The sequence below is a fragment of the Amphibalanus amphitrite genome, unplaced genomic scaffold, assembly GCF_019059575.1.
Source record: "Amphibalanus amphitrite isolate SeventyFive unplaced genomic scaffold, NRLGWU_Aamphi_draft 000228F_arrow, whole genome shotgun sequence".
NCBI classification, from domain to species: Eukaryota; Metazoa; Arthropoda; class Thecostraca; order Balanomorpha; family Balanidae; genus Amphibalanus; species Amphibalanus amphitrite.
Window position 1 is genome coordinate 728,345 of NW_024881723.1, and position 17,178 is coordinate 745,522.

The following is a 17,178-nucleotide window of genomic DNA, read 5'->3' on the forward strand; positions in this document are numbered from 1 at the left end:
CGGCTCGGCGTTTTTCCTTCCCGGAGGCGCTGCCCAGATGAAGGTCTCGGCCACTGTGCCGTGCAGCAGGGCGTTTTTTGGCTCCCCGCGTGGGTGGCGGCCGCGCAGACGGGTGATTTCTGCTGGATTTTGGGGGAGATTTCCTCCTCTCGGCGGTCGCACATACCGCGGTAAGGTCAGGGTCCCGTGAGGGGGCCGGCCCGCGTCGGAACGGGACCGGCTGAGATCGAGCACCAGCCGACCGGACACTTCAGTTTGGACAACACTTTTCACAGCGATTCTGGCGGCAAAAGTGTTTGTAACGCATATATAAGTGTTTGTCGGCTCGTTTGAGGACTAAAAAAGAAAATTAATTTCATCAGTAAAACGCCTTTTGCGGCGACCAACGGAGCGAGCAAGAGGGTGGTCCTTGCATGTGCGAAATTGCGAGGGGGTACCTCCAACTAACTTGTGCACTGCACCCTACTAACCGGTCCCTAGCGATGTGCCAAATTTGAGCGCAATCGGCCTAGCCGTTCTCGAGATCTGGAAACGGCACCCTGCACGTGCGCACGTGCAAAATGAGTCCCGATTGACTTTTGCACGGCACCCTACTAACCGGTCCCTAATTCCAGTAACCACGTACCAAATTCCAGCGCAATCGGTTCAGCCGTTCTGGAATCAAGATCTGGAATCGACCCCTGGATGTGCGCACGTGCAGCAGCTCCCCAACTTTGACACATGGATGTGCATTGCCTAGTGGGTGCCTAAAGCCTGAAACATACTCTTTTCGCAGTTTTCGCATGCCAATTTTCAGCGCAATCGGCCCAGCAGTTACACAGATATTGCAATTGTTACAAAACTGACACCTCTTCGTTTTGCACGTGGCATGTGCATAAGGGGTCACCCACATGCACCTGGAATAGTCCAATGCTTGGTAGAAGGAATGAAGCTACCCTACAAAGACTATCGCATGTAAATTGGTGAAGTGGTTGCGGAGATAAAAGCCTCGCAAAAACGTGAACACGGCCGGCCGGCCGCTCATACTCAGAAATTTCCGTTAATCTACGAAAGGCTACGCTCGTTTCGCTCGCTCCGTAATCACTCAGGAAAATCGATGGACGGCACGGCCAGAGCACGGCCAGCCGATCGTAAGGAAAGAGAATGACCAATTGCCATTCGCCACTGTTCAGCACAAACCACAAGGACTGGAAATACACGGTCCGTTCCAGTGTCCTGTAAAAAAGAAATGTAATGATGATACACCAGATATTAAAACATCAAACGAATGTATAACATTGTTTTACGATTGTTAATTCAAGCAGGACATAACTGGATTCAATAACGACCAAAGTCGAAGAGATGGACATAATTTGATCTTCGCAAAATCCCGAGAAACGATTGAAATGACGCGCAATAATTCGGACCGAGGTATTCTCGATGCATTTCATGAATGGCCAAAAGGTACCATCAATCATGCAGCGGCCTGTCCGGTGACACCAGAGGGGCACCCGGCTAGCTATGACTAAAATTCGGCGAGAATGGCAGCCTTCGCCAGAGTCTCGACGTCAGTTGCCAGTTCCAGAGAGTGCGGTGCCGGCGAGGTCGGGTTGCCGGCGCCGCTCGGCTCGACCTTGCACCCGTCGCCCCTGGCTGGGTCGGCTGGACGCAGCGGCGAGCGGCGCCCGAGCGCGGCGGTCACACCCGAGCCGACCCGACCCCGCCCGGTCACACCCGAGCCGACCCGACCCCGCCCGGTCACACCCGAGCCGAGACGACCCCGCCCGGTCACACCGCTCTGAGCCGACCTGCTCCGGTTACACCGCTCTGACCTGAGCCGACCTGCTCGGGGGTATACCGCTCTGACCTGAGCCGACCTTGCATGGGGTCACACCGCTCTGACCTGAGCCGACCTGCTCGGGGGTATACCGCTCTGACCTGAGCCGACCTGCTCGGGGGTATACCGCTCTGACCTGAGCCGACCTGCTCGGGGGTATACCTGGCCAATCCTGTGCGGTGCACGGCCACGCCTGGGCGACCTGCCCGACCACACCCTGGCACGCAATCAGGGCTGGTGTCGGGTCAGTCCAGTCGTACAGCGCTGGCCCGCTGCGTGGTCAGCTCTCACAGGACGGCCATTGACACGCCTCAGACAACGTCCAGTACGGGACGATCGACCCGCCGGCCGTCACTCGCCGACCCCGGTTCTCGGACACGGCAGTCTCAACATCACACCACACGGCAGACACGAGTGGCAACCTGTCGAAACGTGGACGGTGACTCACAAACGGACACTGCAGTCTCACAGCGCAGCGATGGTGTGCAGTGGCCTGTGCTGTGACCACGATGATAACAGGAACAAAATCAGCCTGTGCACAAAGCCAATTGCACAAATCCGCGTGTATTATCTGCGTCGACATCTGATCAAAAACCTGACCTCTGGCAACAGCTTTCAAATGACATACCTCGGTCTATTCGTGCCACTCAATTAACCCCGTGTATCTAGCCAAAGTGCCATTATGTGGACTCGGTCGCCGGCGCGTTATTCGTTTGACACCTAACCAGGCCACCGGTGCTCGACGGAGCGCGCTCAAACGAGCCGCCGCCACCGCCGCTCGTAAACGGCTCACGGGCGTTTACCCAATTTAGCGGCACTGTGACACCATCTATAACTCGGCGACAGCCCTGCCCACCCTGCGGAACACCGAAATCAATCAGGGCGCTGACCGGAACGCTCGTATGCTCGGTCGCCGCTCTCAGGGTCGGCGCCCGTTGCAAGTCACACCTCTCGAACAGTTGGCAGAGCGCGTCACTCGGTCACACGGGTCACGCCCCGGACCATCGGAATGTCGGCCCTGGTGGAATGAGCCGGCGACGGAACCGAGTACCAACTGGCTCTGAGACTCGACGAGGGGGCTGAGGAGGGCAAGGGCAGAGCTCGGCGCCCGAGTAGACACTGGGAGGGGGTGGGAGTGGCTGGGAGTGGGCGAGAGCGCTGCGGAGGGCAGAGGGCACAGCGCAGTACCTGAGTAGACACTGAGAGGGGGTGGGACTGGGCGAGGGAGCTGGGGAGAGCAGGGACCACCACTCTTTGATGGACAGACCCTTTGATCAGTCGGTCGGCGGGGCGGATCATCAGCCGCTCCAAAACAGCCCCGGGCCTCCTACCGTACTAACGGGTATGTACTAACTATGTATGTATGTAACTATGTAGTTAACAGTAGCGGACGGAGCGGACAGTATGAAATAATGGCTGTCAGTGTGTCCCAGGCCTCAGACAGCCCGTCAGCCTGAGTATACCCACAGAGTTATCTGCGCGGCTCTACCGGCCGGCGCCGATCGACCCCCGTTTCGACAGCGGACCTCGCGTGTTTACTGCGGCGCACGGCTGACCGCGGCGGCAGACGCGGACGGGTGCAATCCCAGCCGAGCGGAGCTATCTCCGGCGGGTGTCCGTGCGCGCGCCACGCCCCGGGGTTGCAGACAGGGGTGGGCAGTCAGTACCCCAGCGCAACGAGCGAGGACCCGCCCAGTTACCTTAGCTAAGTTATCTACCTTAGCAAAGTGACAGACAATGCCGCCATTGGCATGGCATGGTAGCGAACAGAGGCGATGTGTCATTCCAATAAACAACTTACATAAACGTTTACTTGCATCGCACTCACTCGTGCGCGCATATAGACACGACAATGCCGCGGAGCAGATAACCGCACAGTGCACAGTGACGGTAAGCCAACCACAACAAAAGAACTGCGATTGTCGGGCCGGCTTTCCCGTCACGGGGGCTGCGCGCCGGCGCCGCGGCGGGCACCTGCTGCAGAGGAGCGGACCGCGCGGCGCAGAGCGGCGCCGCCGGCCGTGCAGATCGACCCCGGCGGAGCGCGGCTGCAGCGATCACAGAGCGCCGACAGCGGCCAGACCGTGTGACGGGCGAGCCGCGGCCCGGGAAACGCCGCCCCACACAGGCCGATTTGTCAGCACGTCTTTTTGGACCGGCTCGGCGAGAAAATCACCGTGTGGACAGCGAGTTCGGCCGAACTGTGGGGGCGTGGTCCCGAGTGGGGGAAGAACAGCGCCCGCACTGGCCCGGAGACAAGGTCGGGGCCGCCCCATTGGCCACTGACAGCTGGGTGACAGGTAAACTCGACTGCTAACGTCCGTCCGTCACCCAAATATCAGCGACAAAAACCCCGTCAGCCGGCAGACAATTATTTGCCCTTCCAGTCATGGCTTTTAAATGACCTGGGTAAAACGATGCATGACAAGCAAACAACCTGGCAAAATGTCGCCCAAAAGCCAGGTTATCAGACAAACTAATTCAGCCCAGTTTTTATCGGGCAATCATTCCAAAAATGACTATCTCCGGCGTGCAATTTCTTTTCCGAACGGTCCGATCCAAAGAAGTGACTTCCATCACCGCTCATTCACTGGTGGGATGCGCAGCCATTCACTGGTCGGATGCGCAGCCATTCACTGGTCGGATGCGCAGCCATTCACTGGTCGGATGCGCAGTCCACCGGCAGCCCACCACGCCGGCCGGCCGCCCGCCCACCGAGTGTTTTCCCACCGGGCCTATCCATCGGCATCGAACTCATTAGTTGAGCCGACCTCACAGACCTGTTCGACCGAGCTGGCTGTCCTTCAACTGTGACCCGCGACCGGCGCCGTCAGGACAAGCACACCGGCCCGACAATTGGTACAAGCATGGCTCGACTCGATGGCCAGATGGCCTTCTGCGTCCAGAGCGGTCAGTTTTTGGAGGACGTGCTCGGTGATACCGCAATGCACTGGTGCTTGCGCTCACCTTTTGTATTGATAAAATGTCACATTGCAATGGTAAATGAATGTGATCGGAGCAGCTCCGTTCGATTTTTCCGCCCCTATCGAATCTATAACAATGACGAGTGGAGCGATCAGCGAACTACGTCAAGCGATAACCAGTTGGGCGGTGGACGGTGGGCCGCCGTGTAGAATTGTGGGCGTGCCGCGGGACGGCGGCGCCGTGCCCCCGGCCGGGTCAGCGGGCACCCCCGGCCGGCGGACCCACGGCGGACTGCACCCCGGCCGGGGGCCGACGCACCGTCCCCAGCCGGTCAGAGCAGCTCGTCCGCCCATCGAGGACAGCGCCTCCGGCCGGCCGCCAAGGACCAGGGGCCCGGTGCAGGGGTCACACGTTGAGCAACGCCGGCCGGCCAGCCGGCGAGCCGCCGCGCCGGGTCACGGGTCACGGGTCACGGGTAGCGGCAGACCCCGCCGACCACGGTCACGGCACGGACGGCGCCCAGCCGACCGCCTGACCCCACACCCGATCCAGACCACCGCCCCACCTCACACCTCATTCATCTGCCCGGCCGCCCGCGACCGGGTGCGTGTCGGCCTCCCATTAAACGCCCAACATCTCAAACAGCGCGAGCAGCGCAACGCCACAACAGCACCGACCGACTTGCGTTTGCGGGTTAATCCAATTACACGCCGTAAGGTAATACGTACGCAAAATGGAGCGTATGTCGCAAAGGACTGCTATCATTTACAGACGTCGTTAGCGGCGTTGTGCAACGTTTCTGCCCAAACTTGTCGAATTGCAGGGGGGCCGGCGGGCTGAGGCAGGGGCCCGGCGCCGTGGCCAGGGAGGAGGCGCCGCCGGTCGGCTGGTCACGGCCCGCCGCCGCCGCTCATGGAGCGAGCACCACGCAACGGCTGGGGGCAGCTGGGCGGCGCGCGTTGCACCACCGTGCACCCCGCACAGTGCACAGCCGCGGGCGGGGGGCAGAGGCCATCTCCCGCACTGGCCAGAGGCCCTCTCCCGCACTGGCCAGAGGCCCTCTCCCGCACTGGCCAGAGGCCATCTCCTATACCACTCCGGCCGTCGGCAGCCGTCAATGGGCCGGCGTGGCCTACAAACGGCGACGGGCGCCGCGCCGGCTGGACCGGTGGCCCGCCCCGCCCCGCCCCGCTCCGCCCTGGACGAACACAAAATGACCCGAAACTGTCCCGGGAAGGTAACTGAATAAAACATCAGAGGCTCTCCACGAACAATGGGGTTGCCGTCTCGCCGAGTCTGTCCGGTCGGTAGTGGGATAGGTCACAGTATTCTACAAGCCGTAGAATACTGTGCCGTATTCGCAGCAAAACACACGCACCCACTCACGCACAGCTCCCCCTCCCCTCCCCCACACACTCCCGGGGTGGGGGACGGCCGGCGGCCACTGACCTAGGATGACCTTGACGCCGTCGCCGCGCTGCGGCTGCACCGGCTCCAGCTGGTCGGCCGTCAGGTTCACCACGCGCTCCTCGTCCGGCAGAAACAGCGAGCACATGGCGCCGGTCACGCTGCGCACCACGCCCGTCTGGCCGGCCAGGCCGGCGTCCTCGTGACCGTCCCGGATACGAACCTGAGGAGAGGCGAGGTCACAGGTCACAGGCCACGGGTCACCAACAAACGCGGACAGTATGGTTAGGGTCACAGGTCACCACCAAACGCGGACAGTACGGACCTGATGAGGTCACATGTCCACTACAAACACGGTAGTATCACTAGTACGAAACGGCGGTCAGATGAGGGTCACAGGTCACTAAGATGCAACGACAGACACACAGACGTATTGGCAGAACGATACACCAAGTAAACCGGTACGAGGTAAAGGCAAATAACCTGAGAACTTAACAAAACCATCAGAATGTAGGAAATGACATTACACACCAAGTTCATGAATAGCACAGCTATTACCCACATAGGCTACGCCGTTCTTTTCCAGAGGGTAATGGTCGGCTTGGGGCGCCGCCGCTACACCTCCGGTATCATCATTCCCCGCACACGATGCACACCCTGATAAGGGGGTGTATGGCACCGATAGCGTCGGACGGGTTCTGGGGATGCCGATTGTCCAACGCTGGCCTTTGCGGGGTAATCAGTCCATATTTCAGCCCTCCCCGCTGCGGTCTTTCGCTGCAGCGGCGTTTCGCCATGTAAGTAACCACGTTCTGTATGCCGGTGCGGTGCTCTGAGCCGACCTGCGCGCCCCCGAGGTGGCCACGCTCGGCTGCTCTGTTTCGCCACACGCTCATAACGCTGCACGGCCAACTGAGCGGCCGGCGGCGCCGTGCCGATCGGCCGCGCCCGCCGCGCCGCCAGACGCTACGGCATACGGCCCAGCCTCGCCCTTCCCCTCCCCCAGACGTTACGCGGCCTGGCCAGGAGACGTTACGGCCCGGCCGTATCGCCAAGCGTTACGCCCCCCCCCCCAGACGTTACGGTAAAGCCACGCCCTTTACCCCCCCCCCCCAGACGTTACGCCCCCCCCCCCCTCCACAGACCGGCCGCGCCGCTCCACTCCGACGGTTTTACACCGGCCACGGCGGTAAGCCAATACAGTCATTTCGACAGCCGCACCATACATACGTGCCGAAAATACAATCCGAGTAGATCTATATTGTGCCCATTTCGGAATAACTAGTTCACAGCTGGCAGCTCGGCTAACAGGCCGTGACGGTGTTCCCTAACGCCCCGTTATTTATCACGTTTGGATTATCATAGTTTTGGACTTATTTGAGGCAGCCGGTCGGCCTTGGCAAACTGACCCAGAAACAGAGGGGTCCGGGTGTCCCTGTATCCGGCGCCGGCCCGGTTGCGCCCCCCCCCCCCTCTGAAATGGGCGCGCATCATCTCGCCAGACGCCGTCACTCATCAGCGGCGCTGACCTGCGTGTACGAACCGTTGCGTCAGAGGGACGACCCCGGGGCGGGGCAGCTGCTGCCATTACTGGGGAGGAGTCGGCCCAGCCCCCGACACCGTCCCCGAGGCCGACTAAGGACAGCGGCCACACACGGACCGGGGCGCGGCGCAGGACGGCTCGTCGGCAGCCGTCAGCTGGCGGACGGGCGGCTGTATGCCCTGTGTCGTCCTCTAATCGTAACACCAGGAAAGTCCAATGGGAGGCTGCGCCGTATTTTAATCCAGCGATTCCTAAGGCGGTGACCTTGCATTAGTATCATCTCGGCCGGCGCCGCTGCCTAAATTGGCCGGGGGAACTGCGCAGCTCCGCGAGCAGTCGTCGCCGCCGCCTGCAGAGGCCGCCGGTGGTGTGAGCAATGACACCATGGGCAGCTGCTGGCACAATCCAGAGCGTCGGACGAAAACTGTTAAAGACGGTCGCATTCGCTACGAACTCCCAGCAGCGCCACACGAGGTAAAACGGCGACTGATAGTTATGCTCCCAATGCAAAGACACAGAGCAAGGGCAGGGCCGAAAGGTGCCATTGATGTAATAGCCGTGGGAAAACACTTTCCACATTGCAATCCAGATGTGACATTTGATGGAGACGATTGTTTAGACCAAGGGTAAGCTATCTAACTGGTTAGCCCATAAGGCATTCTGTACCACCACCCATTCTGCAATAGGCATAGCTGATCAGAGCTCACATGATCTTCAGGCTCCGATGGTTTCGATTAAATATTCGACCCAAATGCCAGTTAAGGCATCATAACAGATCTGGAGTCGTAGCCAAAAGTTGTAAAAGTCTTTGGAGCTGCGGTAACCTGCTTGCGATAACTAATGACAAGTCCCTTTCCCGCAATAAACCACCTCGGCAATAGACCACCTGAAGGCATGGAGACCTGCCCGGCCAGCCCTAAGCTGGGCGGTAAGTCCGTCCACCCCCGGGCGACTATAGCAGATGCGCCGCTCCGAGAAGCCGTGCGTGGGCCGGGTCGGGCGGCCTGTCGCCGTCAGCGCCCGTCCGACCCAGGCCACCAGTCCGGGTGTCCCGCCGGGGTCGGTGGTGCTCCGCCGGTTGGTGGTGTCCACTGGGTGTCCTTTCTCATTACCGACGGGACAAGGTCAGAAGGCCGCCCCCATCAGCAGCCACCGGCGGAGCAGTTTGGAGCCCGAGGGAGCGGAGCCGCCCACGGGAGCGGACGGCACGGCGCCCTCACCACGGCCGGGACAGGTTGGCCGCGGCCCTCTGACCGGATCCCGAGGTCAGATGTGGCCCTCACAGAGGTCAGATACCGCCCTCTGACCGAAGGCACGTCCGAGGCCCTGTGACCGCAGTCACGGCCGATCTCTGCCCCGATCGGATATCGGCCATCCATCGCGGCACGCGGCGCCAACAGGGTCCGGCGTCACGGGCCAGCGGCGGGCCGGCAGCCGCTCCGGCCGGGACCCGGCCCGCCCCGCTGCAGAGCAGACGCCGCGGCCCCGACAACCCCGGCTGTCGGCCACCAGCCCAGCCGCCGGCCACTGATGACCCATCATCGGCGGTGGTGTAACTCCAGCGGCGTGGGAAACGGCGGCGGGATGACGGCGCCCAGGACGGCGTCCCCGCGCACACGGTACAAATTAATAAATGCTGGACCAAATAGGACTACCGTCGAGCTTGTAGCTCAGCTAAAAGGGGGAAACCTAACGAGTACCCCAGGTCACAGCAACGTGTGTGTTAAGCTCGTTGCTTTTGCAACACTCATTGCAACGAGGTCATTGCAGTAAGACCAGGCGTTAGTCTCATTTCTCACTGACAGCAGCCGGAGACCCCGGGGACTGCTCCCGATTCTGACAGGACGGCAGAGTCGTTCGACACGTCGTCGCTCAGGTGAGCAGACGAACGACAGCGCAGCAGCCCCTTTGACGCCACAAACGGGGCTCATTGACGACCCGCTAATTGTCGGCGGAGTGACGGTGACACAGACGTAACGCAGGCGGCCACCCGGGCGCGCACCAAAAGTGCCAGTCGGCGGAGTTACGGCTGGTCTGGTCCGGAGACCATGACCCGCAGAGTCCGCGGACCACAGTCGGCGGACACCGACGGCGCCGCGCCGCCGGGGTTTCCCAGCTCATAAAGAGCGCCGATCAGCGCCTGTCCCAGATGGGGGCGCACTTGTCGGCCGGGCCATCAGCGCCGAGCCCGCCGGCGCCCACCAAATCGGCACGGCCTCCTCCTCTTCCCGTCTCGGCGCGGCACAAGGCCAGCGCCCGGGGCGCCGCCGCCGGCATCCACGGCCACCACATCTCGCCGGGCGTACCCAAACAGCTGCGGGGGCGTCGGCCGTGAGCCGGGGATCGGGGAGCATGCCGAGGATGGCCGCCGGTCACCAGAGGTCGCAGTCGGGTGGCCCGAGCTCCGCCCGCCGCCGGGTGACTCACCGGGGATCAGTGGCATTACACGGGCGGGGGTGCTCCGCCCGCCGGCGGCTGGGGTCAGCGGGCACCAGCGAAGGTGAACAGGGGTCAAATGTCACGGGGTCACCGCGGCCAGAACACATCAGCACCGAGAAGACGGCACCCGCCGCCGGCCGATATGTGTCCCGCCGAGGCCATCGGGGATTCCCCCCGGAGAACCGACTGTCAAGGACGCGTTACGACAACGCTCAGCAGGGACGCCCTATTACAATTATTACATTGCAACAGCGCGCTGCGGCGGGCCCATGGCAGCGGCTCGTCCCCGCGCCGGGCCCCGTGTCCTCCGGAGTCCTCCTCTCTGTGTCCTGCGCAGCGCGAACCGGCCCGCTCCGGCTGACCGGCGCCGGCCGGCGGACTCCTGTCCTGTGTGCAGGGGCCCGGCCGCCCGCGGGGGCCGACAGACCATCAGGCCAGGTCGGCCGGCTTGCTTCACGGCCGGCCTCCGCGGCCATGCAACTGCTTTGCAGACTCGGTGAAGCAACTCGAGCTGAGGTCAACCGTGCATCTTCAGGCAAGAAAACGCCCATCGGAACCCCTTTATCCGCCAGCACAGTACCTGCTATTGCCTTTTTTCACGAAGCAACAGCTACCTGATATTACTTCACAAAGACTGGGCACTGGGCAGGACAGGGGTTGGCCGTTGGACGCTGTAACATATGCTCAGGGGCGGGACGGATGACTGGGCACGCAGCTACGTGATGAACTCATTGCGCGCTCAACAGCACGCAAAAGTCGCATTCACGGATCGGTTGGCACTGGGAGCCAGTCATTGGTATATACCAGGGCACCAACGACGGAGAGCTACGCGGGACACTACACATGGCGCGTAAGGCCATCAGTTTTTTCTACCCGCAATTACTTTGATAGCACCAGGCGATGCAATCGCCCCGAAATTGTTACTGCTATGCGAGGGACGCGCCCAACATTCGTAATGTGATTGCGCAAAAACTGTTTCACAAATGTTAGTAGACCGCTATCCTGAAGAGCTCTGTTAGTAGGCTGATCTGTATGCCAGCTTTTGTTAGTCAAATCCACTTGCAACATATCATATTGGTCCAAATGTTTCGTATATAGAGGTAAAAAGCACCGGAGTTTTGAATGGTCTAAACATTTATCTCGAGAGAACTGCTCTTTAAATACAAGTTAGAAGGTCTACCAACATCAAAAGACAACAAACGCGGGTAATGTAACGAATGAGAGGGTGGTGGCCGATAATAGAGCGAAATCAATAACTCGCGCTGATACGTTTATACTTCATACGTTATCTTCGTACATACAAAACGCGGAGACAAACCAAGAGAAAATTAAGGGACAAACAAAACAAACACCGTACACCTGCGTTTCCATTTAGTCCCATATAAGTGCTACCGTTTCACAGGCGCCCCGTGAGCCCTGACCCGGACTGGGTGCTCGGAACGGCGCGCCTTGTCGCCCGCGGTTTGCGCCCGAACGCGGCCCATTCTGGCGGTCGACACCCGTGGCTCGGCTGTCGCGTCAGTCCGGAGGTTACATAACGTGACAGCTCTGATCGCGATTAACTGAACCCAAGGCTCGGCGGTGACCAAGAAAAGGATTCAACGTCAGCTTTGTCACACCTGCGCAACACAAACGTTTCTAGAAGACGATCAGAAACTTTCGCAATCGCTTCTGGCGATACATATACTTACATCCCGTGGCATTCCGCTAAACGACTATGACCCCATCCTGACTCCCTGCTCCTTCTATGGCATTGCACAATGCACATCCGTGCGAATTTTACGATACCACTCATGGCGCTGAGCGGTACTCAACCAAGCGTGGAAAATGAGTCCCGTGTGGTAACGCATATGCTATAGTGGATATCATTTCTTTACGGATGAGTAGGCGAAGATGGGCTTGCACCCATCGGCGTACAAAGAAAACCACGCAACCGCTGCATTAAGCCGCTAAATAATTCATGATTTGTTCTACTTCATGGCCAGCGTGCAGCACGTTCGGACAGGGGGCAGCCGATGACCCCCGTGGGCCGCGTGTGGTAACCGGCGGCCAGTCCGCGCCGGGCGGAGGGCACCGCTCGGGTGGTGAGGGCCCCTGCTGGTGACACAGGGAGGAGCGCCACGGGCGCCTGCTCACCCACCCCGCGGCGCCTCAGACAGAGCCACCGAAGGCCGCGGCGCGCGCACCAAATGCAGAGCAACTCGATGGAGCGATTCGCGCCTGCCAAGCGCGCCGTCGGAGTAGAGGAGCGGCGCATCCTCAGATTGGATGCTCAGGATTCGAGCGTTCCGAATCATGAGGCCCTGCTATTCATTAGCAGCACGTCACGTTTCAACAGCCTACCAGTCTTGAAGAAAATAAAACGCAGCCCCGAGAAAGGTCCAATAAAAGCTCTTAGCGAGATAGCATTACCTAATCAGCCTACAAACCTGGAGGCATGTTTATCTTTCTTGAAAAAAAAACTCATGACTCAGGACTTAACCCTTGCACTTATGGGAGAGGGGGTCGAACGGACCTCCCTCCCCTTGGTTTTTAGTGAATAACTCGCGCAAAAAGCGCCTGATCGCGACGAACCTTTCAGTACCGTCGAATTAATCAAATTTACACATACCCTGAAAATTGCATGACCCTGACCCAAACGAACTTTGACCTGTGAATTATTTCTCGAGATCATGTTTGGCCGGAATCGCAATTCGGCGTATGTCGGGCCGTCGGCTCACGTTATCCGCGCGTTTGCAGTCTTTTGTGGTTTAAACGTTCAAACAGTGGTTCAAACACGTGAAAAGGTGTTGATATCGTGCATTATGGAGGGTGTCAAGGTTACGTGAAGGACCTTTGATGACCTTGGTTCACTTTTCGAGTTTTACATGTTCCTAGGCTAGTTTTTGGAGCTGAATTACGAATTTAGCAGCCATTTGAAGACTTACGCAGTAGTTTCGGTGTCTTCGTAACGTGGTACGAAGCTGTCAGTGGTGGTTGACACCCACTATGAATACCCGGCAGCACCCTTACTGGTTGACCTGACCTGACCCGGCCCGACCTGGCCTACATGCATAAAGACATCATCTGTGATCAAAACTAACATGATGTTCGTGATCAGCGCCCCGAAAACCCCATAACAGCCACACTTTACGACGTTCTGACAGGTCCCGATTTTCCCGACTTTTGGGTCATTTGACCTGACCTGGAAGGTCAATCTATGACCTTGGACCTTAAACTTGGGTATCATCGCCTTCCTCTCGCCACGTGCAGCACGCTCGTTTTTTCAGTGAGGCTATAGCTCCATCAGGGGCCGAACGGCAAAGGGGGGTGTATCGTGGATCCGCCCTCCGGGCGGAGCCTCACGAAATAGTGTGAAACACGAAATAGCTCGTGATACTAAAATAATCTTACTTATGATGCATTCAGTAAATACAGTCTCGTCCCGAATCTCATAGCTGTTTATCACAACTTGATACATGGCGCAGCCGGCAGGGTTTCGTTTTATATAAAAACAATAATTTAGCCATAGTTTTGTTTAATGATTAGCTGGTGATATAAAGTAAGCGAGAAGTTAAGGTACTAACATGTTTTTGAATTGCATGTGCATCTTTTAGACAAGCGCACTCTGATTGAAAGATTAGTTGACAAACGAATGTAAACTTTGACTTATCACTGAACGCTGCTTTCAAGTGTCGAATAGTTTAACACTAAGCTTTGCGGCATGCCAGGAGTATTCCGTCCTCCAGATGAATTTGACTTCACGACGCCAGAGCGATGGCCAGCGTGGAGAGATAGATTTCAGCGCTATCGGCTGGCATCTGGCCTCCACAAGGATGAAGATGACATTCAAGTCGCCGCCCTGATCTACGCAATGGGACCACAAGCAGAACACGTCGTTCATACACTGAGCTTGCCGGCAGAGGAGGCAAATAACTACAACATACTAGTAGACAAGTTCAATGACTATTTCATCCCTAAGCGCAACTTCATAGCCGAGCGCCAGGCGTTTGAAAAAAAGATGCCAAGCAGCTAATGAAAGCAGCGAATGTTTCATGCGCAGCTTGTTTGCTCTGGCCGAGCACTGCAACTTTGAAAACAAGCAAGAACGAATCCGGGACAGGCTCATCGCTGGCATGAAAAACAAAGACTTATCTATGAAAATTCAGCTCCGAGCCATGGAAGAAGACATAACCCTGGATAAGGTCGTGACAATGATGCGTAACATGGACATAGTGAGCAATGGACAAGAAGCACAGCAGAATGTGAGCAATGGACAAGAAGCACAGCAGAATGTTGATCGTATCGATGTGCACAGGCCGCCATCGGTACCATCTCAGCAGTGCAGGCGCCCCCAAGCGGAAGTCGAGCGCTATGAGCACAGTGGCAGCAGAAGATTTTCTGGCGGAGGTCAGCAGACCAGAGGACAAGGTGCATGCAAGTACTGTGGCTATGACCGCCACGCTCGCCCCCGAGAATGTCCCGCGAAAGGCAAAACTTGCAACAAATGCGGAAAACGGGACCACTTCGCTGCCGTGTGCCTCTCTCGTATATCAGCTCGAGAGGTGAACTGCGAATGGCCATCTCCATCCGTGCAGGCTGAAGAAACCGATGAATATTCTTTCGTCGGGGATGTTGACGAAGATGTCATCCCACATTGGACCATCCTAGCGGACATGAACAAGCAGAAAGTTAAGTTTAAAGTCGACTCTGGTGCAGATGTAAGCATCCTTAGCTGGAACGACTACGTGAGACTTGGCCTACCGCAGCTGCAGCCTGCCAAGAACACTTTAAGAAGTGTCAGCAGAATCCTTGACGTTGAAGGCAAAGTGAAAGCTCGCGTACACTACAGAGGCAAAGTTCTCCACTCTGAGGTGTTCTATGTTGTGAAAACATGCTCAGAAAATCTACTGTCACGCTCGGCTAGCTCCCGGCTGGCAGTACTGCAGTTCACTGGCGAAGTCAGCAAGATCAGTGAAGGCGTGTTTGGAGAAACGGGGCTGATGAAGACTACTCCAATCACCATAAAGCTCGCTGAAGGCGCAGTGCCTAGCGCTGTGAATACAGCACGGAAAATTCCAATTCCTCTGCTAGAGGGAGTCAGGCGAGAATTGGAGCGCATGGAACAGCAAGGCATCGTGGAGACAGTGACCGAGCCCACTGACTGGTGCGCGCCTATGGTGCCGGTTCAAAAAGCCGATGACAGAGTGAGGATCACCGTTGACTACAAGAAACTGAATCAAGCCATCAAAAGAGAAGTGTACCCAATTCCAACACTGGAAGATCTCACTTCAAAGTTCAACGGCGCGACTAGGTTTTCAAAACTGGATGCCTCCTCAGGCTTCTTTCAACTGCCGCTTGACCCTGAAAGCTCACTGCTCACCACCTTTATCACTCCTTTCGGACGCAAGGCCTTCACTAGACTGCCAATGGGCATAAGCCTGGGGCCCGAATGCTTCCAGCGGAAAATGCATGAGATGCTGAAAGACCTACCTGGCGTCCTGTGCTACATGGACGACATCGTATGCTACGGCGATGACAGCACACACGACGTCCGTCTGCAAGATGTCCTGAAGAGAATCGAAGAGTCAGGGCTGAGATTAAACAAGAAGAAGTGCCAGCTGAAGCAAGAAGAAATCAAGTTCCTGGGTCTCCGGATCAGCAAGCACGGCATCCAGCCCGACGAAGAGAAGGTCGAAGCGATCACAAACCTCCCGGCTCCCAGAAACATTGAAGAGCTGCGGTCGCTCCTCGGCATGATCAACTATCTAGGCAGATTCGTGCCTAACATCCAAGAAAACCTTCGACCGCTCTATGATCTGCTAAAGAAAGATACTGCTTGGATGTGGACAGCGGCACAGCAGGATGCACTGGACAGAGTGAAGCATCTGCTGACATCAGCACCCGTGCTGGCCTTCTATGACCCGACAAAAGCAACCGTTGTCAGTGCCGATGCCAGCAGCTATGGTTTGGGAGGCTGTATACTACAAAGACATGGTAAGGAGCTCAAGCCAGTAGCATACTGCAGCAGAACGATGACAGAAACAGAGAGAAAATGGGCGCAGATAGAAAAAGAGCTTCTGGCGGCCACCTGGACTTGCGAGAAAATGCACATGTTTCTGGCGGGTTTGCCTGAGTTTGAGCTTCAGCTTGACCACAAGCCTCTGATTCCTCTAATCAACTCGAGGAATCTGGTAGAGGCACCTCTCCGATGTCAGCGCCTCCTGATGCGACTGATGACGTACAATGCCCGCGCCAGCTACGTCCCAGGAAAACAGCATGTTCTTCCGGATTTTCTTTCAAGATTCCCAGATCGCACCAAGGAGGACGAAACAAGCTCCGTCATGGTCAGCGAGGTCCACCAGTACTGTGCAATGATATACGAAGCGCTTCCAGCCACCCAGCAGCGTCTGAAAGAAATCAGCGAAGCCCAAGCAGCAGACAGCGTACTCCAACAAGTAGTGAGACAAACACTCAGCGGCTGGAAGGAAGGACTGAAGCACCATAGTCTTAGTGAATACTTTGCTGCAAGAGGACAGCTCACTGTTATCTACACCACATTCGGAAAGCTTCTGATGCACGGCAGGCGTCTCGTGATTCCGCCAACGCTTCAGAAAGAGATGCTGCGACGTCTGCATGACGATGGACACTTTGGACTGCATAAGTCAAGAGAAAGAGCAGAACAATCTGTCTGGTGGCCCGAAATCAGCAATGATCTGAAGATCTATGTGACGCAGTGCTCCTTCTGCCAAATCAACTCACCCAAACAGCGCAAAGAGCCGCTCATCTCCACACCAGTTCCAGAGAAGCCGTGGTCCCACGTGGCAGCAGACATATGCCATTCTGGTGGTTCCATCTGGCTGGTAACCATCGACATCTTCAGCAGATATTTGGAGATCCAGCGCCTTACCAATGTATGCAGCACAGGCGTGATAGCGTGTCTAAAAACACTGTTTAGTCAGCACGGGTTTCCAGATCTTCTGACAACCGACGGAGGTACACAGTTTACTTCTGCGGCATTCGAGGAGTTCAGGAAGTCCTACGGTTTTCAACATCGTGTGACTGATCC

General features: G+C 57.5%; 1 protein-coding gene across 3 annotated transcripts in view; it reads right to left on the reverse strand.

The window, feature by feature from the left end:
* Positions 1–17,178, reverse strand: part of LOC122385718 (transcription elongation factor SPT5-like) — a 37,336-nt gene that overhangs the window by 1,142 nt on the left and 19,016 nt on the right. For all 3 annotated transcript variants that reach the window (XM_043374166.1, XM_043374169.1, XM_043374167.1), the window contains exon 15: positions 6,191–6,371. In XM_043374166.1, coding sequence (XP_043230101.1) covers positions 6,191–6,371 — 181 coding nt within the window. The remainder of the gene's footprint in view (positions 1–6,190; positions 6,372–17,178) is intronic.